The 26,404-nt window shown below is 41.9% G+C and overlaps 1 protein-coding gene across 1 annotated transcript in view; it reads left to right on the top strand.

The window, feature by feature from the left end:
• The first annotated feature begins 5,478 nt into the window (after window positions 1-5,478).
• The window catches only part of LOC109244928 (putative methyltransferase At1g22800), a 32,703-nt gene continuing 11,777 nt past the window's right edge, over window positions 5,479-26,404 (top strand). The window contains exons 1-3 of the mRNA XM_019412096.1: window positions 5,479-5,709; window positions 5,804-6,011; window positions 6,143-6,223. Coding sequence (XP_019267641.1) covers window positions 5,895-6,011; window positions 6,143-6,223 — 198 coding nt within the window. The 5' untranslated portion in view covers window positions 5,479-5,709; window positions 5,804-5,894. The remainder of the gene's footprint in view (window positions 5,710-5,803; window positions 6,012-6,142; window positions 6,224-26,404) is intronic.

Below are 26,404 nucleotides of genomic sequence, written 5' to 3'. Positions count from 1 at the left end.
TTGATATTGAATAGAGATTTAGTTTATTCTCGTGGACTTTATTTATGCTCGAGTACTGGTATTAATCGAGCTGAGTAAGAGTTGAGCTAGGATTTGGTTATAGCTGATTCTCACTTGCCGGGATGGTTATTTTGATATTGTTGTTCCCTTGCCGGAAAATTATTATTATATTGCTTTTGTTTTCCTTGCCGGAATTTTATTGTGACTTTGTGTTGAATTGAAATGGGAGTGGGTGGTACGCCTGCCACAAGTTATTGATTGAAATGGGAGCAGGTGGTACGCCTACCACAAGTTATTGGTTGAAATGGGAGCGGGTGGTACGCCTACCACAAGATATTGATGAAATGGGAACGGGTGGTACGCCTACCACGAGATATAATAAAATGGGAGCGGGTGGTACGCCTTCCACGGGATTTGATAAAATGGGAGCGGGTGGTACGCCTACCACGGAAACATTGAGAAATGGGATCGGGTTGCACGCGTGTAACGAGATGTGTACTGACAGTGAAATCTGCTTTTATTTCCCTTATCCGTGTTAGAGTTAATTTATTGATGTTCCTTATTATTCTCTTGAAATTCTGTATTATCTGCTATCCCCGAAGCATGTTCCCCTCCCATTTAAAATGTTTATTCTTGTTATTTTCCCGATATATATATATATATATATATATATATATATATATATATATATATATATATATATATATATATATATATATATATATATATAGCACAAGTTTATGTGGTAGTCCTGTCTAGCCTCGTCACTACTTTGCCGGGGTTAGGCTAGGCACTTACCAGCACATGGGGTCGGTTGTGCTGATACTACATTATGTGCTCTTTTGCACAGATCCAGGTACCGGACAACAGCAGTAGTTCGGGAGTCTTCCTTCAGTCCACCGAGACACCGAGGTAGCCTTGCAGGCGTCCGCATGCCCAGCGTCTCCTCTATCTTACATTTCATTCTGTTATCTCATGTTTCGAGACAAGCAGTGCTATTTTTCCTTCAAACTGTTGTATTTAGTACTCTTAGTAGTCCGTGGATGTTGTGACACCAGTTCTTGGGTAAAGGCATATGATGATTTCCGCATTATTGTTCAGTTTATTTAATTTAAGTATTTCGCTTTAATTTTATATTTCCGCTATTATTCTAATATTTAACGCTTGTTGATATGATTGGTAAAAAGAATTTAAAATGAAAGAGTTAGGAGTTTATGATTTGTGGCTTGCCTAGCTTCTACGAGTAGGCGCCATCACAACCCCCGAGGGTGGGAAATCCGGGTCGTGACAAGTTGGTATCAGAGCTCTAGGTTACATAGGTCTCACAATTCACGGACAAGCTTAGTAGAGTCTGAGGGATCAGTACAGAGACGTCTGTATTTATCCCCTAGAGGCTACCGAGTTAGGAAAAGTTTCACATTTGTTCTTTCTTGTCGTGCGGTTTGGTTTCTCAACGCTAATTGAACTTCTACTCTGTTCTTTCGCAGATGGCGAGAACACGCGCTTCCTCATCTTCTGATCAGCAGTCCGAGCCCCAGGCTGACTCAATGCACATGGCCTCAACCCTTAAGTTCTTCAAACTTTTCCAGATATTCATTAACTGTGCCTTTTTGTTCTAATTTTTTGAACTCACCAATTAAGTTGAACTTACTGTTATCTGCTTCTACAAATCTTCTGCAAATTTCTTCTCAGAAATCTTTCCAAGAGATAGATCCATGGCTTACCTAGTATGAGAAGAACCAAGCCTCAGCCTTGCCAACTAAGTGAAGAACTGCAGCTTCGAGTTTTTGCTGAGGATCCAACACCTGATTGTATTGGAAATATCACTCAAACCTTCGCAGCCATGAACTCCATCGAAGTAAGGGAATTCGAATCTATGATTGAATTGACCCCTTCCATGCGAAGACTCTACTGAATCACCATGCTTATGCCGAGCTCTTGAGTTTTCTAGTTGCAATCCTTCTCTTGGAGCACTCCCCAAGATTCCATTCGTGAGCAGGAAGGAGTTTCTCCATTAACAGATCCAGTTTGCTGCTCAAGTCCTCGAACTTCTGGTTCGTCGAGGACATGTGCTCCTGCAATTGATTCTCCACTCTTTTGATGCTTTCTTCAGTAGATTTTGATCTAGTCTCTGTAATCAATGTTTTAAAAGGCGGGGTCGTGAGGCGAGGCGTTTTATCTCTGACGAGGCGAGGCGTAAGCACTGAGACATGAGGCGTAAGTCCCACGAATCTTTAAATTTTACTAATTTCAAGAATTTATAAAATAAAAATAATTATAAAAATTACATTAAAATCACAAAATTATACAAATAATATATTTAAAATATTAATAAATTATAATTTAACTATGAATAATATGAAAAGTATGACATATATCATAATATGCAAATAGTTGCAATGTTGTTACAACTCAAACATCAAAAGTAATGTATTCCATACGAAATCTTATATGTATCTCTTAAGAAGTAATGAATCTTGAAAGAATTTCGATATTATAATTTGATATTTTTCTTAAAATACTCCTTTTATTTAATATGCTTTCTATTTGAAAGAGAATTTATATAAAAATATAATTCACAATTTAAATATGATTCTCAAGCATCATTCATTTTTAAGTTTCAACAAGTTAATAAAGTGACACATAATTCACCATACAATACCATGATAACTAATTATTTGTACAAGTTACTAGCTAATATTGAGCTATTAAATTAATAAGTATTGTATCTCGTAAACGTGAAAAAAAATAATTAGAAAAATAATGATAAAAAAATTATGGACTATTATATAGTAAAGACATACAATAGTTAATAAATAAATATTTTTTAAATGAAAGATTTATTTAAAATTAACTATCATAGCAGTATTAGTGGATAACGTGCAATAATTTTTATTTTAATTATGACAATACTCCCAACTTAATAATTTATACTTAGGAAAAAAGTAATGTTGAGTAGTCAACGATTTATTAAGAAAATTTGTAGATTTACAAGGTTAGTTACATACAATTGCATAAAGTTCTATTAGGCGAGCCCAGTACGCTGGGCGTTGGGCGTGTCCGGGGCATAAGCCCCAATGGCCGAGGCGTAAGTCTCACGGAACTAAGCCCCACACATAAGCCCAGGGGCGTTTTACGAGTGCTCCGCCCCGGGGTGAGTCCCGGGCGAGTTCCAATTCTGCCTTTTAAAACAGAGTCTGTAATTGTCATTTTCTTAAGGCCACGAAAGAGCTCTGATACAAATTGTAATGATTTGTAATAAAATTCAAAAATGAAATTGTAAATGAGATAATTAGCAGAAGTCAAATCCGATTTATTAGCTCAAATGTATCTAAGTACAATACATTGTAATTGCCATGGCTACACTATTACAAACTACAATGGAGTTCTGTAGAAGATGAAGAAGAATTTAGGTGAGAAGAGGAAGAAGAAAAAGAATCAAAGAGAGAGAGTATAGAGAGAGAAGAGTAGTTAAATCTGATAATTGGCATAACTTATTCTGTTGAGCCTTTCCTTACTAATAGTCTTCTAGAATATCCTCCACTTAATCTCCACTCTTAGATCTTATTAGAATTTATAGTGTGAGCCACATATCTTAAGTGACTATGGATGCTCCTGATGNATTTCAGGTATACGGACTTGTTCGAGGCCTCAAATCATATCAAACAACGCTAAAACCACGAATCAACCTCCAATCTAAGCTTTATGAACTTTAGAATTTCAAACTACTTTTGATGTTTAAACCTATCAAATCACGTCCGATTGACCTCAAATTTTGCACACAAGTCATATTTGACATTACGGACCTACTCCAACTTTTGGAATTGGATTCCGACCCCGATATCAAAAAGTCCACTTCCGGTCAAACTTCTCAAAACCTTTAAATTTCTATCTTTAGCCAAATGGCTCCAAAATGCTCCACGGACCTCCGAATTCACTTCCGATCACGCTCCCAACTCCAGAATCACCATACGGAGCTACTCCCAGACTGGGAATCTCAAACGGACATCGATAACACTGAAATGCACTTCAACCCAAACTTATGAAATTTCTTCCAAAATGCTACTTCCGCAATAGGCGCCAAAATGCTCCTGGGTCATCCAAAACCCGACCCGGACATATGCCCAAGTCCGAAATCATCATACGAACCTGCTGGAACCTTCGAATCCAGATTCCGAGGTCGTTTACTCAAAAATCCAATCTTAGCTAATTCTTTCAACTTAAAGCTTCCGAAATGAGAATTCTCTTTCCCAAATCAACTCCGAACTTCCCGAAATTCAATTCCGACCACACGTACAAGTCATGATACCTGAAATGAAGTTGTTCATGGCCTCATGCTACCACGTCACCCCTCTTATTCTTTTATCCCTAACCCTACTTTCCTTATTCATTTCATTTCCCTTAACTCTTCAGCCGACAACCTTAGGTCTTGACAATCAAACACGTAACAAGCACGTCGTTTCCAACAAATAGATAGGAAGAATAAGCTTACTATTTCAGTAATCTAATTACTAAAAAATAATCAAATGTAGAGTTCTTTCTAATATCTTTTCTACGGCGAAATTTAAAAGATACTTAACTTCTACCAAACACAAATAAAGTTAAGTTACTAGTACAAATTGATGTCGTATCACTTTGTTGAGCAAAATCTTCATTAAGATCATCCGCATGAACGGCCGACCCCACCTCATTCACTTGGAAGAGCCAGGGTCGACAAAGTTGGGGGCATAAAGAGGTCATAAATACTTTTTTTGAAATCTTATATATATTTTTATTTGAAGCCGACTTTCCTAACTTATTAAGATGCATAGTTATTAATAACTTTTATAATTACTCTAATATATATATATATATATATATATATATATATACACACACACACACACACACACACACACACACATTAGTTAGTTACGTTAANTATGTAATTGACACACTTTTGAAAGGTTTGGTGTGTAAAATGAAACCCGTGGTCAACAGGTGTGTAACAAGGATTTGGTCGTAAGTTGGATGGGTAAACTATGTATTTCGCCTAACTCTCTCTCTCTCTCTCTATATATATATATATACACACACACACACATTATTGGTCTTAAGTAAGATTTTTCAATTTCGGGTTAGAAATACTTTATTTTGCAGAAACAAATTATTCACATATTCTATAAGCGATATTGATATTTGAAAAAAAGAAAAATCAAGTCTTTTTATTTGATTAAGTATATTGATCAACATATTATCTTCTACTCGTGTTATTTAACTTACACTTTTAATTCATAAAATAAGTATAAAACATCAATATCGCGTGACTTTTAGCTTTTAAGAAACTTTCGAGGTTAATGCAATATCTTTTAGATTCTCGTTGCCTAGTGATCTCGTATATTTATCACCAAATAGAAAATTAAAAATAATATATTCCAATCTATTCCTTTTTTGTTATTTTCTTAAATTTTATTTTAAAATACTCAAATTTTTGATAAATTTAATTTACAAACCTACTACTCCTAGTAAAAATGGCCCCCAAAATTGCCTAAAGGCGGCGATCATTGGAACTGCTCGCCGGATAACTATAGCCGGCACTGAAAAGAGCCCCCGTTGACCACCGGCGTCGACGCCTTGATAACGTTAGATTTACGTAGCTTCCAGCGATAATCGGAAGCGATAATCGGAACTGCTCGCTGGATAACTACAGCTGGCAATAAGGATTTGGAGGTAGGGACATTTTGGTTATTTATGGGCATGATTTGTGTGAAATTTCCTATCAGGGTGAAGTTTAAAAACACACGACTATGTGTTAAAATAACAGGTATAAAAGGTGCAAGGTACACTCGGGAAGAGATTGGAGTTTCGGTTAGCCCATAAATAACCCTACTTTCTGTTGCTAAACCTAATTCACAATGAGAAGAAGCATAGCTCTTTGTTGGAAAGGCCTAAGATCCTACTGTACTGACGCCGGAGATGGCTTTCAGAGCTCCAAACTCAAAATATTTGATCGTCATCTTAAGCGTGTGCAAGTAATTTCATTTACCTCGATTCAACCATAAACCAATTTATTTGTATAGAAGAATCATTTCTTTAAGAAAAATATCAGTTTCACTTTTCCGTTTATACTATGCATTTTTAATTTGAGTTTCATGGTTGGCAGCGTGATAGAGCAGCGTGGTTGATGAAGCCCAAGGATTCTCTTGTTGATACTGTGGCTGAGAATCTACTGGATCGGTTAGAGGTATTTAGTTTAAACTTTCTTTTCCTTAGTACTTCTTTTTCCTCTGCAACTATATTTACTTTTTCTGTGAAGTATTTGGCTTATGAGTGTATTTATGTTTCAACCATACTGCAAAATGTTAATGTTTGCATTTTCTGTCCTGATTCATTCCTACTTTGGATATAATTTCTCCTTCCATCCGTGTTGAAAGGTTGATAGTCTAGGGGTGTCAAATGGGCGGGTTGGATCGATTATGGGCGAGTCAGATTGAGTCAATAATTGGCGGGTGCCCAAAAGTTACTTGAGCTAAGATGTGATGGTTCAAGATGAGCTAAAATTTGGGTCATAGCCCAACTCGCCCAACTCTTATCAAGCTTTACTTAATACAGTGTTTTGAGAGCGCGAAGCGCAAAAAAGCGACAAGGGCTTGCCTCGCTTCAAAAGCGAAGCACACGCTTTATTAAAGTGAAGCGCAATTCTTAAAAAACATAATGTAAAATTATAAATAACACCAAATCATCCACAAACCATAGGACAAGCAAAATCAAAGCTACTAAATTACTAGAATAGCAGAATAGCCTAAATGGCACCTATACTTGTACCACTTTGTTATGCCGGTCCCCAATTTAATAATTTGCCAATTGAACACTTACACTCCTTCAAATTGTGTATAATAAACGCTTATGACAAGAGGCTACAGTGCGTGTAATACAATCTCTTCCACGTTAGCTGCCACGTCAAAAAATAACAATGTGTAGATGCCATGTCACATGGTAGATTAAAAATAATTAAAATAAAAAAATCAAAAAATAAAATTCAAACATTAATCCCCTAACCCCCTCCCTCGTTGATTTCTCTCTCTCTCCCCTGGTGTTGTGATGACCCAAAAGGTCATCACTTGTTTTTAAATTAAATTCTGTATTTTCGAGGCCTTGATAACCTTATTTAGAGTTACCTCGATTTGCGTGCACAGTCTGGGCGCGTAGCCGGAAAGCTTAGTTATAAAAATGTGTGAAAAATAATAAGTTTGGACTATAAAATGAATTAATTTAACTTTGGTCAACGTTTTGGATAAACGGACCCGGACCCGTGATTTGACGGTCCCGGAGGGTCCGTAGGAAAATATGGGACTTGGGCGTATGCCCGGAATCGAATTCCGAGGTCCCACCGAGAAATGAATTTTTGAAAGAAATTATTTTCTGAAATTGTTTAAGGAAATTTAAAATGAAATTTGATTAGAACCTGATGGTATCGGGCCCGTATTTTGGTTCCGGCGCCCGGCACAGGTCTTATATATGATTTAAGATGTTTCTGTGAAATTTGGTTGAAAATGGATATCATTTGATGTGATTCGGACCTAAATTGCTAAATTTGATAATTGATGAAGTTTGAGAAAAGTTCTTGGTTTTGAGGTTTGATCCGTTGTTATTGAGGTTATTTTGGCGATTTGATCGCACGAATAAGTCCGTAGGATATTTTTGAGGTTGTGTGTATATTTGGTTTGGAGCCCCGAGGGCTCGGGTGAGTTTTGGATAGGCCACGGGTTGCATTTAGGACTTAGAAAATTGCAGAAAATTTTGCTGGTATGATCAGGCCTGCAGGCTTCGCAAACGCGAAGCTTGGCTCGCAAATTGTCACGACCCGAATTTTCCACCCTCGGGAGTCGTGATGGCGCCTACTCGTAGAAGCTAGGCAAGCCACGAAATTTTAAACTCTTAACTCTTTTATTTTAATCCTTTTATAAATCATAACAACAAGCGATAAATATTTAAATAACAGCGGAATATGAAATTAAAGCGGAAGACTTAGACTAAATAAGCCAAACAATAATACGGGATCAATATATGCCTCTACCCAAGAACTGGTGTCACAACACTTACGGACTACTAAGATTTACTACACACAACTGTTTGAAAGAAAGTAATATTGTCTGTCTCGAATACAAGTGAAATTACTAATCCTCAACTGATGGTAGCCAGATCGCAAGTCAATCTTTGAAAATACCTTGGCACCCTGAAGCTGATCGAACAAATCATCAATCCTCAGCAGCGGATACTTATTCTTGACTGTAACCTTGTTCAATTGCCGGTAATCAATACACATTCTCATTGACCCATCCTTCTTCTTAACAAATAACACCAGCGCACCCCAAGGCGAAACACTAGGTCTAATGAAACCCTTCTCAAGCAGGTCTTACAACTGCTCCTTTAACTCTTTCAACTCAGGCGGCGCCATACGATACGGCGGGATGGAAATGGGCTGAGTGCCCGGTACCAGATCAATGCAAAAGTCAACATGAAGGAAATACCTCAGGGAACTCACGAACAACGGGCACAGAATCAATAGAGGAAACCTCAGCACTAGAATTACGAACATACGCCAAACAGGCCAAACACCCTTTCTCGACCATACGTTGAGCCTTCACATAAGAGATAACACTACGGGTAGAATGACCAGGAGTCCCTCTCCACTCTAATCGAGGCATACCCGGTAAAGCTAGGGTCACAGTCTTGGCATGACAGTCCAAGATACCGTGGTAAGGTGATAACCAGTTCATCCCCAATATAACATCGAAGTCAACCATGTCTAACAGCAACAAATCTACACGAGTCTCAAGACCCCCAATAACCACAATACAAGAACGATGGACTCGATCGACCATAATAGAATCACCCACCGGTGTAGACACATAAACAGGAACACTCAATGCATCACTAGGCATGACCAGGTACGGGGAAAAATAAGATGACACATACGAATACGTCGACCCCGGATCAAATAACACTGAAGCATCTCTATCACAAACCAGAACCGTACCTGTAATAAGTGCATCCGAAGCCTCAGCCTCGGGCCTGGCCTGAAGAGCATAACATCGGGGCTGGGCCCCACCACCCTGAACCACATCTCTGGGTCGGTCTGCTGCTGGCTGGCCTCCACCTCTAACGACCTGAGCTCCACCTCTAGTACCTCTACCTCCACCTCTAGCACCTCTACCCCCACCTCTAGCTGGCTGGGCGGGCTGTGGAACACCTGGTGCCTGAACCATGGCATGGGAACCCTGATGCTGAGAGCTACTCGGTGCTCAAGGGCAAAATCTAGCAATTTGACCCGTACCACCACAAGTGTAACAAGCCCTCGGCTGCTGAGACTGCTGACCAGGTCGACCTGAATGACCACCTCGGAAACTCTGAAGCGGCGGTGCAGTGATAGGAGCTGGCGGTACACTGTAGGGCTGCTGATCAGAATAGTGCGTGTGAGAACCACGGCCACCTGAAGCACCGTGAGAAACCTGGAGTGCTGACTGAAAGGGCCTAGGGGGATGACCTCTATCATAGGAATCCCTGCCTCCAGACGAGGCACCACTGAATCTGCCTGACTGACGGGGTCTCTTGTCTGCCCTATGACCACCCCCCTGTGATAATACCATCTCAACTCTCCGGGCCACATTGGCCGCCTCCTGGAAGGATATCTCACTCCCAGCCTCTCTGGCCATCTGAAGACGAATCGGCGGGATGAGTCCATCAATGAACCGTCTCACTCTCTCCCTCTTAGTGGGAAGTATAATAAGAGCATGGCGAGCCAAATTAATGAATGTGGTCTCGTATTGGATGACTGTCATGGATCCCTGTTGGAGACACTCGAACTGCCTCCGATAGGCCTCTCGCTATATGATAGGGAGAAACTTCTCCAGAAATAGCTGCGTGAACTGTTCCTAGGTCAAGGCTGGTGATCCTGCTGGTCTAGCTAAGCAATAATCCCTCCACCAAGTCTTGGCGGATCCAGACAAGCGAAATGTAACAAAATCAACCCCATTGGTCTCAACAATCCCCATGTTCCAAAGAACCTCGTGGCAGCTGTCCGGATAATCCTAGGGATCCTCAGTAGATACACCGCTGAAGGTAGTAGTGAAGAGCTTGGTGAACCTGTCCAATCTCCACAAAGCATCGGCAGACATAGCTGCTCCATCACTGGCCTGGGCTACCACACGTGGCTGAGCTGACCAACTGGCTGAACTGCTGGAGTCTGAATCTGGGGAGCTACCTGCTCCGGAGTGCGAGTAGCAGGAGTCTGGGCTCATCCTCCAGCCTGAGAGACGGCTGGTGCTATAGGAAGTAAACCTACCCTGGTAACACTCTCCATAAGGCCCACTAGACGGACCAGAGCATCCTGAAGAACTAGGGTGGCAATAAACCCCTATGGGACCTGAGCTGGGCCCACCGAAACGGCTGGGGCTGGAACCTCGTCTTCAAAATCAACCTGAGGCTCCGCTACGGGTGCTGCTGCCCTGGGCTGAGCTCTGCCCCTGCCTCAGCCTCTAGATCGGTCTCGGCCTCGCCCTCTACCCCTCGTGGGAGCTGCTGGGGGCTTGGACTGCTGATCGATAGATGAGGAAGCGCGTGTTCTTGCCATCTGCGAAAGAACATAGTAGAAATTCAAGTAGGATTGAGAAACCAAACCGCACGACAAGAAAGAACAAATGTGAAATTTTTCCTAACTCTGTAGCCTCTGGGGATAAATACAGACGTCCCGTACCGATCCCTCAGACTCTACTAAGCTTGTTCGTGAATTATGAGACCTATGTAACCTAGAGCTCTGATACCAACTTGTCACGACCCGGATTTTCCACCCTCGGGAGTCGTGATGGCGCCTACTCGTAAAAGCTAGGCAAGCCACGAAATTTTTAAACTCTTCACTCTTTTATTTTAATGCTTTTATAAATCATAACAACAAGAGATAAATATTTAAATAACAACGGAATATGAAATTAAAGCGGAAGACTTAGAATAAATAAGCCAAACAATAATACGGAAATCAATATATGCCTCTACCCAAGAACTGGTGTCACAACACTCACGGACTACTAAGATTTACTACATACAACTGTTTGAAAGAAAGTAATATTGTCTGTCTCGAATACAAGTGATAAAAGAACATAACAAGGGATAGAGGAGACGCCTGCGGACGCCTGCAAGGCTACCTCGATGTCTCGGTGAACTGAAGGCTGGCTCCCGAACTACTGCTGCTGACCAAACGCTGCTCCGGTATCTGCACATAAGTGCAGAGTGTAGCATCAGCACAACCGACCCTATGTGCTGGTAAGTGCCTAGACTAACCTCGGCGAAGTAGTGACGAGGCTAGACCAGACTTCCACATAAACCTGTGCAGTTCAAATATATACAGCGGAAAAGAAATATAGAGATAACCAGTCAATATGGGAGGGGGAGCTTGCTGTGGGGAAGATAAAATTCCGAGTAAAAGTCGTCAAGTAACGCAGAAAACAACATAACTCAGACATCAATAAAGAATCAGAAATCAATAAGTGCACGGCATCACCCTTCGTGCTTTTACTCTCGTCCTCACCAGAGCAATTATATAATAAAACGTGCACGGCATCACCCTTCGTGCTTTTACTCTCGTCCTCACCAGGGCATTTATATAATAAAACGTGCACGGCATAACCCTTCGTGCATTTACTCTCTTTCCTCACCATATAATCAATAGATTCGGCAAGGAATGGTACATCGTGCGGCACGGCATCACCCTTCGTGCTTTACACTCTTTCCTCACAATCATGCACGGCATCACCCTTCGTGCTTTAACACTAGTCCTCACCCAAACAATAATCACAAACAATGGGGCAAGGGAATAAACAAGATTATAATAGAACTCCCGGCAAGGGAACAATAATTAAACACTTAAATCCCGGCAAGGGAACAACATCAATAATACCCACATCCCGGCAAGGGAGATAACCGATAAATCAACAATAACCCGGCAAGGGTATCAACACAACAACTTCTTTCTCCTTTTCACTTTTACTTCACAACTCACTTACCACTTGAGCCAATGCTCCAAAGGATTCAATCAACTCATATACTTTCACAATTCGTAATATAGCTTGAGCCAATGCTCCTCAATATTTAAGGTCACAATCACTTCCACAAACTTGTCACAACAAATAAAAATCACCTCTAAGCATAGATAATACAACGAAGTCATGAAAATCACAATATAAGACCTACGGGCATGCTTGACTCCGACGTATAGATACTCGCCACCATGCCTATACGTCGTACTCAACAATTATCACATGGAAAATACGACTCGACTCCTAATCCCTCAAGCTAAGGTTAGACCAAACACTTACCTCGATGCGTTGAACACAACTCAAGTCTCAATTATAGCTTTACCCCATGATTCCACTGCCAATTCGCTCGTATCTAATCATAAATTACTTAATTACATCAATAAACGCTAAATGAATCAACCCAATGCATGAAAACGAGTTTTTCCAAAGTTTTACCCAAAAAGTCAAAAATATCCCCCGGGCCCACGTGGTCAAAACCCGATGTTCGAACCAAAACCCGATTACACATTCCCCCACGAACTCAAATATATAATTTGTTTTGAAATCGGACCTCAAATTGAGGTCCAAATCCCCAATTAATGAAAAACCTAGGTTCTACCCAAAACACCCAATTTCCCCCATGAAAATCTTTGATTTTAGGTTGAAATCGTGTTAAAAGATGTTAATGATTGAAGGAAATGAGTAAAAACTAACTTACAATCGATTTGGAAGAAGAGTTGTTCTTGGAAAATCGCCCAAAGGAGTTTGTGCTTTGAAAAGTGTGAAAAATGGTTCAAAATCGGCTAAGTATAAAAAAATGCAGGTCTCAGTTATGGGAAATGCGAACAGGGGTTCGCAATCGCGAACCCCGACCTCTGCAGATGTGGGAATTGTGACACTGGGTTCGCATTTGCGAACGCTTCATAATTTCTCAGCTTTCGCATTTGCGAAGCAGTTGTCGCATTTGCGACTTCGCTTTTGCAAAGAATAGATCGCATTTGCGATCACAGAGGATTTTGGGCGGGCATCGCATTTGCGACGACTACCTCGCATTTGCGAAGAAGGCTGCCCAGGAAAACTCTCGCATTTGCGTTGCATTGCTCGCATTTGCGAGACTGGCTTCGCAAATGCGAAGCCTGCAGATCAGAATACCATCTATTTTTTTTTAAAGTTCAAAATGCACTCGTGGCCTATCCAAAACTCACCCGAGCCCTCAGGGCTCCAAGCCAAATATATACACAACCCCAAAAAACATCCTACGGACTTATTCGTGCGATCAAATCGCCAAAATAACATCATAAACATCGAATTAAACCTCAAAATCCATGAATTCTTTCAAACTTCTTAAAACATCAAAATTTCCAATTTAGGTCCGAATCACGTCAAACGACATCCGTTTTTCACCAAATTTCACAGAAACGTCTTAAATGATATATAAGACCTGTACCGGGTGCCGAAACCAAAATACGGGCCCGATACCATCAGGTTCAAATCAAATTTCATTTCAAAACCTTATAAACAATTTCAGAAAACAATTTATTTCAAAAATTCTTTTCTCGGGCTTGGGACCTCGAAATTCGATTCCTGGTATACGCCCAAGTCCCATATTTTCCTACGGACCCTCCGGGACCGTCAAATCATGGGTCCGGGTCCGTTTACCCAAAACGTTGACCGAAGTCAAATTAACTCATATTATAATCAAAACTTATCATTTTTCACAAATTTTCATATTTAAGCTTTCCGGCTACGCGCCCGGACTACGCNTGTTGATCATCTGTATATTTTAAGTTGTTAAAGAGGATTAAAATGAATGAATGAAGATTTCTACATTTCGTGGCTTGCCTAGCTTCTACGAGTAGGCGCCATCAGGACCCCCGAGGGTGGGAAATCCGGGTCGTGACAAGTTGGTATCAGAGCTCTAGGTTACATAGGTCTCACAATTCACGGACAAGCTTAGTAGAGTCTGAGGGATCGGTACGGAGACGTCTGTATTTATCCCCCAGAGGCTACAGAGTTAGGAAAAACTTGACATTTGTTTCTTTCTTGTCGTGCGGTTTGGTTTCTTAATGCTAATTGAACTTCTACTATGTTCTTTCGCAGATAGCGAGAACACGCGCTTCCTCATCTATCGATCAGCAGCTCAAGCCCCCAGCAGCAGCTCCCACGAGGGGCAGAATGCGAGGCCGAGGCTGTGCTAGAGGCCTAGGCAGGGTCAGAGCTCAGCCCAGGGCAGCAGCACCCGTAGCGGAGCGTCAGGTTGATTTTGATGATGAGGTTCCGGCCCCAGCGATTTCGGTGGGCCCAGCTCAGGTCCCAGAGGGGTTTATTGCTACTCCAGTTCTTCAGGATGCTCTGGTCCGTCTAGTGGGCCTTATGGAGAGTGTCACCCGAGCAGGCCTACTTCCTGTAGCACCAGCCGTCTCTCAGGCTGGAGGAGGAGCCCAGACTCCTGCTACTCGCACTCCGAAGCAGGTAGCTCCCCAGTTTCAGAATCCAGCAGCTTAGCCAGTTGGAGCAATTCAGCCGGGTGTGGTAGCTCAGACCGGCGATGGTGCAGCTATATCTGCCGATGCTTTGTGGAGATTTGACAGGTTCACCAAGCTCTTCACTACTACTTTCAGCGGTGCATCTACTGAGGATCCCTAGAATTATCTAGACAGCTGTCATGAGGTTCTTAGGAACATGGGGATAGTGGAGACCAATGAGGTCGATTTTGCTACTTTTCGCTTATCTGGATCCGCCAAGACATGGTGGAGAGATTGTAGCTTGGCTAGACCAGCCGGATCACCAGCTTTGACTTGGGAGCAGTTCACTCAGCTATTTCTGGAGAAGTTTCACCCCATCACTCAGAGAGAGGCATATCGGAGGCAGTTTGAGCATCTCCAGCAGGGTTCTATGACCGTTACCCAGTATGAGACCAGATTCATCGACTTCGCTCGTCATGCTCTTATCATACTTCGCACCAAGAGAGAAAGGGTGAAGAGGTTCATTGATGGACTTATCCAGCCGATTCGTCTTCAGATGGCTAGAGAGGCTGGGAGTAAGAAATCTTTCCAGGAGACGGCCAATGTGGCCCGGAGGGTTGAGATGGTTCTATCATAGGGGGGTGGTTATAGGGCAGACAAGAGACCGCGTCAGTCAGGCAGATTCGGTGGTGCCTCGTCTGGAGGCAGGGATTCGTATGGTAGAGGCCATCCTCCTAGGCCCTTTCAGTCAACACTTCATGTTTCTCATGGTGCTTCAGGTGGCCGTGGTTCTCACATGCAGTATTCTGATCAACAGCCCTACAGTGCACCACCAGCTCCTATCAGTGCACCGCCGCTCCAATGTTTTCGGGGAGGTCATTCACGTCGCAAGGGTCAGTCCCAGTTTCCTCAGCCGCTACACTCAGGAGGATGCTGTGAGTGTGGTGAGTATGGTCATGTCAGGAGGGCTTGTCCAAGATTGGTGGGTACTCAGTCGCAGCAGCAGGATTCCCGTGCTATGGTTCAGGCACAATGCATTCCACAGCCCGCCCAGCCAGCTAGAGGTGGGGGTAGAGGTGCTAGAGGTGGGGGTAGAGGTGCTAGAGGTGGAGGTAGAGGTCCTAGAGGTGGAGGCAAGCCAGCGGAAGACCGTCCCAAAGATGTGGTTCAAGGTGGTGGGGCTCAGCCCCGATGTTATGCTCTTCCATCCAAGCCCGATGCTGAGGCTTCCGATGCAGTTATTACAGGTACCATTCTGGTTTGTGGCAGAGATGCTTTAATTTTATTGGATCCAGGGTCTACATACTCGTATGTGTCATCTTATTTTGCACCGTACCTGGTCATTCCTAGTGATTCCTTGAGTGCTCTTGTGTATGTGTCTCTACCGGTGGGTGATTCTATTGTAGTAGATCGATTCCATCATTCTTGTATTGTGGTGATTGGAAGTCTTGAGACTCGTGTAGATTTGTTGCTTCTGTACATGGTTGACTTTCGATGTCATATTGGGGATGGACTGGTTGTCACCTTACCACGCTATCTTGGACTGCCTTGCCAAGACTGTGACCTTAGCTTTACCGGGTTTACCTCGTTTAGAGTGGAGAGGGACTCCTGGTCATTCTACCCGTAGTGTTATCTCTTATGTGAAGGCTCGGCGTATGGTCGAGAAGGGGTGTTTGGCCTATTTGGCTTATGTTCGCGATTCTAGTGCTGAGGTGCCTTCTATCAATTTGTGCCCGTTGTTCGGGAGTTTCCTAAGGTATTTCCTTCAGACCTGCCGGGTATACCACCCGATAGGAATATGGACTTTCACATTGATTTGGCTTCGGGCACTCAGCCCATTTCTATTCCGTCGTATTGTATGGCCCCGCCTGAGTTGAAAGAGTTGAAAGAGCAGTTGCAAGACTTGCTTGAGAAGGGTTTCATTAGACCCAGTGTTTCGCCTTGGGGTGCGCCGGTGTTGTTTGTTAAGAAGAAGGATGGGTCAATGAGAATGTGTATTGATTACTGGCAATTGAACAAGGTTACAATCAAGAATAAGTATCCGCTGCCAAGGATTGATGATTTGTTCGATCAGCTTCAGGGTGCCAAGGTAGTTTCAAAGATTGACTTGAGATCTGGCTACCATCAGTTGAGGATTAGGGCATCCGATGTCCCTAAGACAGCTTTCTGCACTCGGTACGGGCATTATGAGTTCTTGGTGATGTCATTCGGGTTGACAAATGCCCCAGCAGCTTCTATGGATTTGATGAACCGAGTGTTCAGGCCTTACTTGGATTCGTTCTTGATAGTCTTCATTGATGATATTTTTATATATTCCCGCAGCCGGAGGAGCACGAGCAGCTTCTTAGAGTGGTTTTTCATACCTTGAGGGGTAGTCAGTTGTACGCCAAGTTTTTGAAGTGTGAGTTCTGGTTGAGTTCAGTTGCATTCCTGGGTCATGTTGTATCGGCAGAGGGCATACAGGATGATCCGAAGAAGATTGAGGCAGTCAAGAACTGGCCTAGACCAGCATCAGCTACAGAGATTCGGAGTTTCTTGGGATTGGAAGGCTACTATCATCGGTTCGTGGAGGGGTTTTCATCTATTGAAGCCCCGATGACCAGGTTGACCCAGAAGGGTGCCCAATTCAGATGGTCGGATGAGTGTGAGGCAAGCTTTCAGAAGCTCAAGACAGCTCTGACTACGGCACCGGTGTTGGTTCTACCCACAGGTTCAGGGCCTTATACAGTTTATTGTGATGCTTCTCGTATTGGACTTGGTGCAGTGTTGATGCAGGATGGCAAGGTCATTGCCTATGCTTCGCAGCAGTTGAAGATTCATGAGAAGAACTATCTGGTTCATGATTTGGAGTTGGCAGCCATTGTTCACGCATTGAAGATTTGGAGGCATTATCTGTATGGCGTGGCTTGTGAGGTGTTCACGAATCACAAGAGTCTTCAGTATTTGTTCAAGCAAAAGGAGTTGAATTTAAGGGAGGGGAGGTGGTTGGAGTTGTTGAAGGATTATGATATCACCATCTTATATCATCCGGGAAAGGCCAATGTGGTGGCTGACGCTTTGAGTAGAAAGTCAGCCAGCATGGGCAGTCTTGCTTATATTCCGGTCGGTGAGAGGCTGCTTGCCTTGGATGTTCAGGCCTTGGCCAATCAGTTCGTGAGGTTGGATGTTTTTGAGCCCATCCGTGTATTAGCTAGCACAGTCGCTCATTCTTCATTATTGGAGCGTATCCGTGATCGGCAGTATGATGATCCCTATTTGTGTGTCCTTAGAGACACGGTGCAGCACGGAGGTGCCAAGCAGGTTACCATAGATGATGATGGAGTTTTGAGATTGCAGGGTCAAGTTTGTGTGCCTAATGTTGATGGGCTTCGGGAGTTGATTTTAGAGGAGGCACATAGCTCCAGGTACTCTATTGATCCGGGCGCCGCGAAGATGTGTCAGGGTTTGCAGCAACATTATTGGTGGTGGAGAATGAAGAAAGATATTGTTGCATATGTGGCTCGGTGTTTGAATTGTCAACAGGTTAAGTACGAGCACCAGAGGCCCGGTGGTTTATTTCAGATGATTGAGCTTCCTAAGTGGAAGTGGGAGCGGGTCACTATGGACTTCATTACTGGACTCCCACAGACTCAGAAGAAGTTCGACGCAGTATGGGTCATTGTTGATAGGCTGACCAAGTCAGCATATTTCATTCCTGTGGCAGTCTCCTATTCTTCTGAGAGGTTAGCTAAGATCTATATCTGGAAGATTGTTCGCCTTCATGGTGTGCCCGTGTCTATCATTTCGGACCAAGGTACGCAGTTTACCTCGCGTTTCTGGAGAGCAGTTCAGCGAGAGTTGGGTACACGGGTTGAGTTGAGCACATCATTTCATCCCCAGACGGACGGGCAGTCCGAGCGGACTATTCAGATTTTGGAGGATATGCTCCAAGCTTGTGTTATTGACTTTGGAGGCTCGTGGGATCAGTTTTTGCCTTTAGCGGAGTTTGCCTACGACAACAGCTACCAGTCGAGTATCCAGATGGCTCCATATGAGGCTTTATATGGTAGGCAGTGTCGGTCTCCGGTTGGATGGTTTGAGCCGGGAGAGGCTCGATTGTTGGGTACGAATTTGGTTCAGGATGCCTTGGACAAGGTCAGGATAATTCAGGATAGGCTTCGTACAGCTCAGTCCAGGCTGAAGAGTTATGCAGACCACAAGGTTCGAGATGTGGCTTTTATGGTCGGTGAGCGGGTATTTCTTCGAGTGTCGCCTATGAAGGGCGTGATGAGATTTGGGAAGAAGGGCAAGCTTAGCCCAAGGTACATTGGTCCGTTTGAGATTCTTGACCGAGTGGGAGAGGTGGCTTATAGACTTGCATTTCCGCCGAGCTTATCCGTTGTGCACCCAGTGTTTCATGTGTCCATGCTTCGGAGGTATCACGGCGATCCATCCCACGTGTTGGATTTCAGCACTGTCCAGTTGGACAAGGACTTGTCTAACAAGGAGGAGCCGGTGGCTATTCTAGACCGGCAGGTTCGTCAGTAGAGCTCGAAGAGTTTTTCTTTTGTTCGTGTGCGGTGGAGAGGTCAGCCTGCTGAGGCATCGACCTGGGAGTCCGATTCCGATGTGTGGAGCCGTTATCCCCATCTTTTTCCCAACTCAGGTACTTCCTTCTTATGTCCGTTCGAGAACGAACAGTTGTTTTAGAGGTGGAGAATGTGATGACCCAAAAGGTCATCACTTGTTTTTAAATTAAATTCTGTGTTTCCGAGGCCTTGAAAACCTCATTTAGAGTCACCTCGATTTGCGTGCACAGTTCGAGCGCGTAGCCGGAAAGCTTAGTTATAAAAATGTGTGAAAAATGATAAGTTTGGACTATAAAATGAATTATTTGACTTTGGTCAACGTTTTGGGTAAACGGACCCGGACCCGTGATTTGACGGCCCGGAGGGTCCGTAGAAAAGTATGGGACTTGGGCGTATGCCCGGAATCGAATTCCGAGGTCCCAAGCCCGAGAAATGAATTTTTGAATGAAATTGTTTTAAAATTTGATTAGAACCTGATGGTATCGGGCCCGTATTTTGGTTCCGGCGCCTGGTACAGGTCTTATATATGATTTAAGACGTTTCTGTGAAATTTGGTTAAAAACGGATATCATTTGACGTGATTCGGACCTAAATTGCTAAATTTGATACTTGATGAAGTTTGAGAAAAGTTCTTGGTTTTGAGGTTTGATCCGTTGTTATTTAGGTTATTTTGGCGATTTGATCGCACGAATAAGTTCGTAGGATGTTTTTGAGGTTGTGTGTATATTTGGTTTGGAGCCCCGAGGGCTCGGGTGAGTTTTGGATAGGCCACGGATTGCATTTAGGACTTAGAAAATTGCAGAAAATTTTGCTGGTATGATCAGGCCTGCAGGCTTCGCAAATGCGAAGCCTGGATCGCAAATGCGAAACCAGCCCTGGCCTGCCCTGGCTCGCAAAAGCGAGGTTTCCTTCGCAAATGCGAAGATTTGCCAATTGGCCGGGGATCGCAAATGCGATATCCTCTTCGCAAATGCGATGTCGCAAATGCGATGTCGCAAATGCGACAATAGTTTCGCAAATGCGAAAGTTTGGAATTTCTGAAGGGTTTGCAAATGCGAACCCTGTCTCGCATTTCCCACATCTGCAGAGGTCGGGGTTCGCAATTCCCCCATCCGAGACCTGCAATTTTATACTTAGCCGATTTTAAACCCCATTTTTCACATTCTCTCAAACCCAAACACACTTAGGCAATTTTTCAAGAATTCTTTCTTCTCCAAATCAATTGTAAGTCATTTTTAACAAACTTTCTTCAATTCTTATCATCTTTTAACATGATTTCAACTTAAAATCAAGGATTTTCATGGGGGAAATTGGGTGTTTTGGATAGAACCTAGGTTTTTTCAAAAATTGGGGATTTCGACCTCGATTTGAGGTCCGATTTTTAAACAAATTATATATTTGAGTTCGTGGGGGAATGGGTGATCGGGTTTTGGTTTGAACTTCGGGTTTTGACCACGGGGGCCCGGGGGCGATTTTTGTCTTTTTTGGCAAAACTTTGGGAAATTCAATTTCATGCATTCAAATTGATTCAATTAGCGTTTATTGATGTAATTAAGTAATTTGTGACTAGATACGAGCGAATTGGCGGTGGAATCAAGGGGTAAAGCTATAATTGAAACTTGGATTGTGTTCGTGGCATCGAGGTAAGTGTTTGTTCTAACCTTAGCTTGAGGGATTAGGAGTCAAGTCATATTTGCTATGTGATAATTGTTGAGTACGACGTATAGGCATGGTGACGAGTATCTATACGTCGGAGTCAAGCATGCCCGTGGGTCTTAAATTGTGATTTTCATGACTTCGTTGTATTATCTATGCCTAGAGGTGATTTTTATTTGTTGTGAAGAGTTTGTGGAAGTAATTGTGACCTTTGAACATTGAGGAGCATTGGCTCAAGCTATATTATGAATTGTGAAAGTATATGAGTTGATTGATTCCTTTGGAGCATTGGCTCAAGTGGTAAGTGAGTTGTGAAGTAAAAGTAAAAAAGAGAAAGAAGTTATTGTGTTGATACCCTTGCCGGGTTATTGTTGATTTATCGGTTATCTCCCTTGCCGGGATGTGGATATTATTGATGTTGTTCCCTTGTCGGGATTTAAGTGTTTAATTGTTGTTCCCTTGCCGGGAGTTCTATTACAATCTTGTTTATTCCCTTGCCCCATTGTTTGTGATTGTTGTTTGGGTGAGGAAGAGTGTTAAAGCACGAAGGGTGATGCCGTGCATGATTGTGAGGAAAGAGTGTAAAGCACGAAGGGTGATGTCGTGCCGCACGATGTACCATTCCGTGCCGATTCTATTGATTATATGGTTAGAAAAGAGAGTAAAAGCACGAAGGGTGATGTCGTGCACATTTTGTTATATAATTTCTTTGGTGAGGACGAGAGTAAAAGCACGAAGGGTGATGCCCTGCACTTATTGATTTCTGATTCTTTATTGATGTCTGAGTTATGTTGTTTCCTTCGCTACTTGATGACTTTTACTCGGAATTGTTATCTTCCCCACAGCATGCTCCCCTCCCATACTAATTGGTTATCTCTGTATTTCTTTTTCGCTGTATATATTTGAACTGCACATGTTTATGTGGTAGTTTGGTCTAGCCTCGTCACTACCTCGCCGAGGTTAGGCTAGGCACTTACCAGCACATGGGGTCGGTTGTGTTGATGCTACACTCTGCACTCTTTTGTGCAGATCCCACTGCTTTTGACTTCGGACCGTAGTTCGGGAGACAGCCTTCAGTCCACCGAGACACCGAGGTAGCCCTGCAGGCGTCCGCAGGCCCGGCGTCTCCTCTATCTCTATTATGTTCTGTTAAATTCGAGACAGATAGTGTTACCTTCTTTCAAACAGTTGTATGTAGTAATCTTAGTAGTCCGTGAATGATGTGACACCAGTTTCTGGGTAGAGGCATATGTGGATTCTTCTTATCATTTTGGTTCATTTTGTCTAAGTCTTCCGCTTAAATCTAATATTTCGCTGTTATTTAAATGTTTATCGCTTGTTGATATGATTTATATAAAGGATTAAAATAAAAGAGTTAAGAATTTATAATTTCGTGGATTGCCTAGCTTCTACGAGTAGGCGCCATCACGACTCCCGAGGGTGGGAAATCCGGGTCGTGACAGGTGTTTTTCCTCCTGCCCATCTCATTCTCTCTTGTTCTGCCTCCTCTCCTCTTTCAATTCTTCCCTTTTATATTATAGAAATAAAATTAAAATGAATAAAGAAAAAAAATCGAGGTAAAATTAATTTTCTTCTAGATCGAAAAGTGGGAGAAGAAGTTCGGTGGTCCATTTCCATGGTTGAAAGCGTTAGATGGCAGAGAAGAAGTTCGGTGGACCATTTTTCGTCCAGCTCGAAAATTAATACTCGCTGCCCTTTTTCGTATATTTTTGACTTGTTCATGACACCATTGGTAAACAGAGATGGTTAAGGGAACTTCAGGGATCGGGTTATTTTTCTTTTTTTGAAGGGGGATGGGGAGAGTGGGGAAGAAGAAGAAGCAACAATATAGAAGGAAAAGAAAACGAAAAGGGAAAAGCCAGGGGTGGTTTGGGGGGGGGGGGAAAGAAGAAGCGTACATGGAGAAAAAAGGGAGGGGTACGGGGTTTGTTGAAGAAGAGGCGTACAGTTTTTTTTCTTTTTTTGAATTATTTTATGTTTATCTTTTGAATTTATTTTTCATTTTTATTTTACTGATTTTTTTTCTTCTTATTTTAATTATTTCTTATTCAAAATATCATATTCACGCTCGTTGTCCGCGTGAACTACACTCGTATAGTCCAGCTCAACCATTTTGTTGCCACATGTGCTTGGTCAATGGTCAGAGGGGTTTAAAATATAAGTAGTGATCAAGTTAAAGTGTCTGGATGAAACTTTGTAGATTATAGGGACCGGGATGACAAAGTGACACAAGTGCAAGTGTCTAAGAGGCTATTCTGCCTACTAGAATCAACATCTTATTCTTCTACTCTTCTTCTTCTTCTTCAAGATTGTCAAAATCTTGAATTCCTCTATTATCTTCATATTGCTCGTCATCTTCTTCTTCCCCCTTCTCTTCATGATCACTTTCATCTTTATTAATTAGGGATAGGGATCGACTTGTAGTAGCCACACTTTTTCCCTTCCTAATAGAGCTGAACTTGGAGTATATCTCCCTAAACCATAAGGATTCTCCCCAACTCCACTACCAACCATCACCCCAAGTGAAATCGGATTCGCCTTCAAATACTTCTTCATCTTCACAATTTTCGGGGACTCCGGTTAGCCACTCATTAGCCTCATCAATATTGTCCAAAAAAACTGAATCAATTATATTGCGATGGTTGTAGCGACGCCTCAATGCTCTATTGTATTTTATGAACACCAGATTATAGAGGCGCTTCAAGGTTAGTCGATTCCTCTTCTTTGTATGAATCTGCAAACAAGATGTGTCAACTAATTAGTAGGAGTTTGGACAATTGAGATATAATTTACTTTATCTCAAAACACGAAATAATTCTTTTTTATTTCTCACGTGTTCAAAAACACTCCAGTTCCTTTCACATCCGGATGAGCTACAAGTTAAACTTAGAACTTTCATGGCGAAAGTCTGTAACTCCAAAGTCTCTACACCATATTGGTCCCACCACTCAACTATAGAAGTCAAAAAAAATGTTCAAGAGTTAATAAGTATAAAAAATAAATTGAAGTTAGAGCTATAAAATATAGAAACACTTGGTCACCTGGCGATTTCATCTTTCTTTGTTTAATTGCAAGTCGGAGCTTAAGAGGTCCTTCAGCTGCCTTGTAAGTAGCAAGCTGATCTACTATCTTTTCTTGGAAGTCTTCATCTGGGGTCAACTTGATAACAACCTGATGGAATCCTGTCCACACGTCTTTAGCCAATGAATTATTCTCATGCTGATCATAAAAGAGTGACGGGTTCAGAATAAGTCCAGCTGCATGCAAAGGTCTATGAAGTCGCTCATTCTATCTTGCATCAGTGATCTGAAAGACCTTTGCATATTTCTACTCATTAGTGAATGATGCTTGAATAGCTTTCTTGGATCCATAGCTTCATAGAGGTAGCCTATTGGTGGTTTTGCTCCCCATCCACCAAACGGAGTACTTTAACCAAAAGGCCACCAATTTTAAGAGCATGAAGGACATTATTCCAAAAAGAATAAGAAAGAATAATGCATGCAACCTCTTTCCACACTTTCCTTTGCAAATTTACTCTTGCTCAATTCCTCTGAAGTGACCAACTTTCTCAAATTGCCTTTTTGCAAGTGGATACTGTGCAAAGTCAAGAAAGCAGTTGCGAACCTTGTCTTGCTCGGTTTCACCAAATTTTTTTGCATGGTGAATCTTCTCATCATATTCAATAACAAGGGCCGCTGAGAAATATAAGAATGTACCCTAACGCCCTGGCCAAAAACCGTAGAGAAGGGTTTTTCCTTGAAAATGTCCCCGAACATCAAGTTGATATAATGGGCTGCACATGTAGTCCAATAAACATTCTTGTACGCTCCTTCAATCATGTCACCCGCTTTCACATTTTCCCTTGCATTATCAGTGACCACTTGAACAACTTTGCTTGGGCCAATCTTTTCGATGGTGTTCTGAAACAAGGTGAACATTTTGATGTGGTCAGTGGATGAGTCGCTAGCATCAATGGACTCAAGAAACAAACTTCCCCTTGGGAGAATTCACCAACACATTAATAATCATTTTCCCAGTACTTGCCGTCCACTTATCCATCATAATGGAGCAGCCATACTTGTTCCACACAACTTTATGCTCATCAACAATTTTATTAGTCTCCTCCACTTCCTTATTTAGATAAGGACCTCTTATTTCATGATAAGTGAGAGTCTTCATTCCAGATCCGTATTGACCAACGGCCTCAATAAAGTCTCCAAAAGTGTCATAGTTGACACAATTGAAGGGGAGCCCAGCATCATAAACCCGTTGTGCAAAAGCTCTAACTGCACGATCCCTCAAAATGTCTTTTGCAATTTTTTGTACATCTTTTCCACCGCTCTTTGCTTCCGGCTTCTTTGGGAAATAGCAACCTGTAGGACCTTTAGTCGATGATCCATGGCTTGAAGAGATTGCATCTCTCCCCGTTTTGTTGGAAGTGACAATTCTTCAATATCACCATCATCAAGATTGGTCACCATTGGTTGATGACTCATTTGATTTTTTTGCTCCTTCTTCTTCTCAACAAATTTCTTTATTTCTTCCCTCACCTTCGGTTGGCATTTCGGACAACTTGTGACATTTCGATCGCCATCAATAAGATCGTATTTATAGCGATAAATTCAACTCGGTGTCGTCTTGTTACAAAACTTGCATACAACATTTGTATTCTTCTCATTAACTCTATCGCCATATCGCCAAGCGGGGTCTTTCTGTTTCGAACTTTGAGACATTTTGAAATCCCTATTAAGATATAAGAAAATACATAATCAAATAAACTGAAAATACATATTATATATATAATATTTAATTTTATAAACTGAAATACACCTTAAAAAACTCAAATAAACTAAAATATAACATATATATATATATATATATATATATATATATATAATATATATATACATATACTCCCTCCTTTCCAGTTTTTGTGAACCTGTTTCCTTTTTGGTCCGTTCCAAAAAGAATGACCGCTTTCTAAATTTGGAAATAATTTAACTTAAACTTACAATTATACCCTTAATGAGAATATTTTATAACCACACAAATACTCTGGGCCTCTTTTTGACTTGTTTAGGACCACAATTCATTTTTTTAAACTCCCTGCCCAGTCAAACAGGTTCACATTAATTGGAACAGAGGGAGTATAAAATTAATCATATATATATATATATATATATGCTAAAATATAATAATAACACATATATAATTAATTTATATGCTGAAATATAATAATAAAATGAAATACATATAATGATTAATTTTATATGCTGAAATATAGACTAAAATGAGAAGGAAAAAGAAAGAAAAAAAGGATACTTATTCTATTCTGGACTGGAGAAAAAAAGAAGAAGAAGAAGAAGAAGAAGAAAGAAAAAAGAAAAAACAAGAAGAACCGAAGAAGAAAGGAGAAGAAATTACCTAGGTTGAGCCGCGAGCGAGAAGGGAGAAGTGTTCGAGCCTTCGAGGTCAACTGGTCGAGCGACTGAAGAAGATGGAACCCTAAGTTTTGTTTTGAGACCTCTGTTTTTGTCGAAGAAGCTGTTTGTCAAAGGGGATTGGGGTTTTTGGTCGATTTAGGGTCTGTTTTGTCTAATAGAATAACAGACCAAAGGTTTTTTTTTAAAAAAGGCCCCCTGCG

Source organism: Nicotiana attenuata, unplaced genomic scaffold, assembly GCF_001879085.1.
Source record: "Nicotiana attenuata strain UT unplaced genomic scaffold, NIATTr2, whole genome shotgun sequence".
NCBI lineage: Eukaryota > Viridiplantae > Streptophyta > Magnoliopsida > Solanales > Solanaceae > Nicotiana > Nicotiana attenuata.
Note: the sequence above shows the minus strand (reverse complement) of the source record. Positions and strands in the feature narration are given on the sequence as shown.